The sequence below is a fragment of the Asparagus officinalis genome, chromosome 2 (genome assembly GCF_001876935.1).
Source record: "Asparagus officinalis chromosome 2, Aspof.V1, whole genome shotgun sequence".
Taxonomy (NCBI): domain Eukaryota; kingdom Viridiplantae; phylum Streptophyta; class Magnoliopsida; order Asparagales; family Asparagaceae; genus Asparagus; species Asparagus officinalis.
Window position 1 is genome coordinate 66384727 of NC_033795.1, and position 3616 is coordinate 66388342.

Sequence of the window (3616 nt, forward strand, 5' to 3'; positions counted from 1 at the left end):
CAAGGGCACAGAGCTATATGTGGCCATCGAAGCCACTCGACATGGCCTGCGGATCAACGCTTCTCAATTTCATAGCATTCTGGAATTGTATTGTACGGAAAGCGGCACATTTTTCACCCCCAACGGTGAACTTGGCATCACCCCCTTCGAGATGCACGACGTGTCAGGGCTACCTCTGGGAGACTTCCCTTATGAGGAATACGTCCCTGATCAAGATGAGATCGATCAGCTGTCGGACAATTCCCCTCTGGCGGTTGAAACTCTGTGGGAGTTACTCTGTCACTTCCACATATGCCTCAGTACCTTAGGGGCCTCGGATCATAAGGGGAAGAGGAAGAAGACCCCAGGGATTAGCCACAAGAATTGGGCTGATTATCTGTTCCCTGGGAACGATGTCAAGGGGAAGCCCGCTCTCCCGTTAGGCGCGTGCGACCAGCCCGAAGTGGAGGCGAGGACAGCTAAAGAAGGAAGCACCATTACTCTTGACCGCGACGAGGGCGGATTTAAGGCTGGTACGGTCCTTCACTCATTCCATCATCAGGCGAAGTTTCTCATTTCGGGGAAGGCGCTGCTCGCGGGGTACCTCATGTTATGGCTGAAGAGGTGCGTAATCCCCACTCACTCCTTCGAGGCTCTTCCTATAGAGGTCGTGTATCCGGCGGTTTGCCTGGCTCACGGGAAGTCTTATTCCCTGGTATCGGCGACGATAGCGTGCATCCATCGGGGGCTCCGTACTCTGACGAGCCAATTCTGCCGTGTGTCGGTCCTCGACGAGGGGGAAGGAGAAGTTATCAGAACCCCCAATCCTAGGGTGGGGCTACCGTATACCTACTTGATGGCATGGTTCGTCTATCACTGCGAATGCTTGATGAGTGCCCCGGCAGCGCTTCAGGGAGACAAGTTTGTTCCCTTCGTCCAGCGTTTGGAGAGGTGCTCTTGGAAGTGCAAGGACATCCCCGATACGAGGAAGACGCTCTCCCACTTCGGGCACTATAATTTTCGTCGATCTTTTCCTTACTTTAGCGGGGGTGGATATGGAGAATCTCTCAGGGATGCGCCGACGGCGGATCACCACACAATCCTTTCCCGTGGTGCCTTTCGCTGGTTGGTGGACATTCGACCAGGGTATCACGTTCTGAGAACAGGCTCCACATGCTATCTCGAGCCATACATCCCTTGCAGGTTTGCCCGCCAGTTTGGGTATGATCAATTGTATGTGGGCAACGCCAACCCTCGCCTACACTTCGAAGGAGGACTGGTTGACGGCGCTCGGGGGTGGTTCTGGACCCATGCTGGAGGTACTCAAGCTCGTTTCGAGTTGCCTGCGAAGGACCGCGATTTACACCACACGCTCTTGTACTGTCGGTGGTATCGGGGTGCTAGTGCTGACCCTGCCAACTTCTGGTTCCAAAGCTCATGTCTGGCGGAACGCGATCGTCCCATCAGGGGCTCTCTCCGTTCTTCAAAGAGAAGGGGCCACCAAACCGCTAGGGAGTTGTTCTCGGAGGATCCAGTGGAGGACTGTGAGAGCTTCGATGCTGGTGGCGAACCTGAGGTTCCCGATGTTCAAGCTCCGGTTCAGAGTCCGACAATCGGACAAATGGGGGCACCTTTGCTATCCCCGAGTAGCTCGCTTCTCTCGAAGCGTCAGCGGGAGGCGGTGGCCGAGAGTTCCAGAGCGGAGGCGGCCAAGAAGGCTCGCTGTGATGGGACAGTCGGGACCATCCAAGTGGCAGGGGGTCGGGATGACGTTTCTCCGATAAGGATTCCTGGAGCGGCTCCGTCCGGGTCTGGAGTGGCTCCGTCTGGGTCTGGAGTGGCTCCGTCTGGGTCTGGAGTGGCTCCGTCTGGGTCTGGAGTGGCTCCGTCTGGGTCTGGAGTGGCTCCGTCTGGGTCTGGAGTGGCTCCGTCTGGGTCTGGAGTGGCTCCGTCTGGGTCTGGAGTGGCTCCGTCTGGGTCTGGAGTGGCTCCGTCTGGGTCTGGAGCCGTGAATGTTGCTCTTGCACCTTTTGATATCGGTAATGGATCTATGCAGGTGCGGTTGAGAAAGTGATCTCCATTCCTTCCGACGAAGAGGAAGAAGCTGGAGATGATGAGGGGCTTACGGGCTTAGGTAAGTATAGACTTTAGCATTACTCGTTCTTTCATGCCTCACCGTAAATAGGGTCCCTTACGAGGGGTCTCCGTTAACTCTCTCGGTGCATTTGTAGCCGATCCTGCCCGCGAAATCGCCGGCAAAGAGGGTCCTTCCTCTTGGGCGAATCGCTCGTCTAGGGAGACGGGCGAATCTGAGGAGGATGACGACGACGCCTCAATACACGAGGCCCTGTCGAGTGAGGAAGAGGACTTGGCTCATGAAGATGCGACTGGTCAAATAGGGGGATCCCCTGCTCCTGCGGCGGTGTCTGCCGAGGATTGTTCCTCAGTGCGAGAGTCACCGCTCCAAAGAGAGGTTTCTGCTCAGCAAGTGATCACCTCCCTGTCGGGGGTCGCCGTTGATGCCGTGATTGCTGTTCCGAGGTCATCATTGGTCACACCGGCCCTGGCGACGCCAATTACTACTTACACAGTTATGGCCACCGGTGCTTCAACCGCGGTTCCATCTATGATGGAAGAGGCTGCCCTCTCTCCCTTGGAGCGTGAGCGAAGAAAGAGTGCGGCACGATCCGTGGCTGAATTCCATGACACTATGGCTGCCTGCATCAGGCTCGCGCTGGAAGAGAGTTGTCCTTTCGAGAGCTTCGAAGAGGATATCGACTACATCATAGGCTTCTTAATCAAGAGGCTAAAGCATTCTGGGGCGCAGCCTTATTTCTAGCGTAAGGAGGCAGTGAAAGAAGCCATCCAGCAGTTGCTTGCTCTTCGCGCGAAGAGTTCCACTCTTGTGGATCTTGCATCCGGCGAAGTCCGAGCGGTGGTGCAAGAGCGGGATCGCCGTCTGAATGAAACTATGTCACTAGAGGCGAGATTGTCGGAGGAGCTGGAGCAGGCCAAAGCTGAGAATGAACGGATGGTCTTCGAGCGACAGAAGGCTGACAACCGCGTTTCTCGCCTGTCTTCGGAGGTAGAGACTCTGAAGCAGGTCATAGCCAAGGCGCGGGCCTCATTGGCTATTCAAGAGAAGGCTCGTGAGCAGGCGGTCAAAGAGTTGGAGAACATTGAATCTCGCCAGCAGCTGACTGCCAATTCAGTGGAGGAAAAGGAGCGAGCCCATAAGGAAGCCAAAGAGACCGTTCAAGACTTGGCCTCGCGTACGGATGAAGATCTTCGCCGAGAGATTCTAAGGAGGCTTGAACTTCGCCATGCCGAAGAACTTCGTGAGGCGGAGCTGCGGTTAAAATCTCTGTAATTCGCTTTCAATTTTCCGTTTGTAATAGGACTTCCCTTTCACGAATGAAATTATCCCTTTTGTTTCTGGCCTATTGTCATTTGTGTGCGTGTGCCATCTTCGTAACCATGCATTGGTCAGAATCAGGCCGCAAGAGGACCTCAACTGCAGCGGGATTATCATCGATCGATTTGTGCTGTAGGTTTATTTCGTTGCAGGCGAATTCGGCCCGCAGGCGGATTTGCAAATGCTAATGGCGATCCTGACTCTGATCGGGTTACGCTTTTA

General features: G+C 55.1%; 1 protein-coding gene across 1 annotated transcript; it reads left to right on the plus strand.

Moving 5' to 3' along the window:
• On the plus strand, positions 2951 to 3349 carry LOC109831268. The gene has a single exon (XM_020398601.1). The coding sequence runs from the start codon at positions 2951 to 2953 to the stop codon at positions 3347 to 3349; it is 399 nt and encodes a 132-aa protein (XP_020254190.1).

Coding starts and splice junctions, on each gene's coding strand:
- LOC109831268 (XM_020398601.1), top strand. CDS start 2,951: ATGTCACTAGAGGCGAGATTGTCGGAGGAGCTGGAGCAGGCCAAAGCT.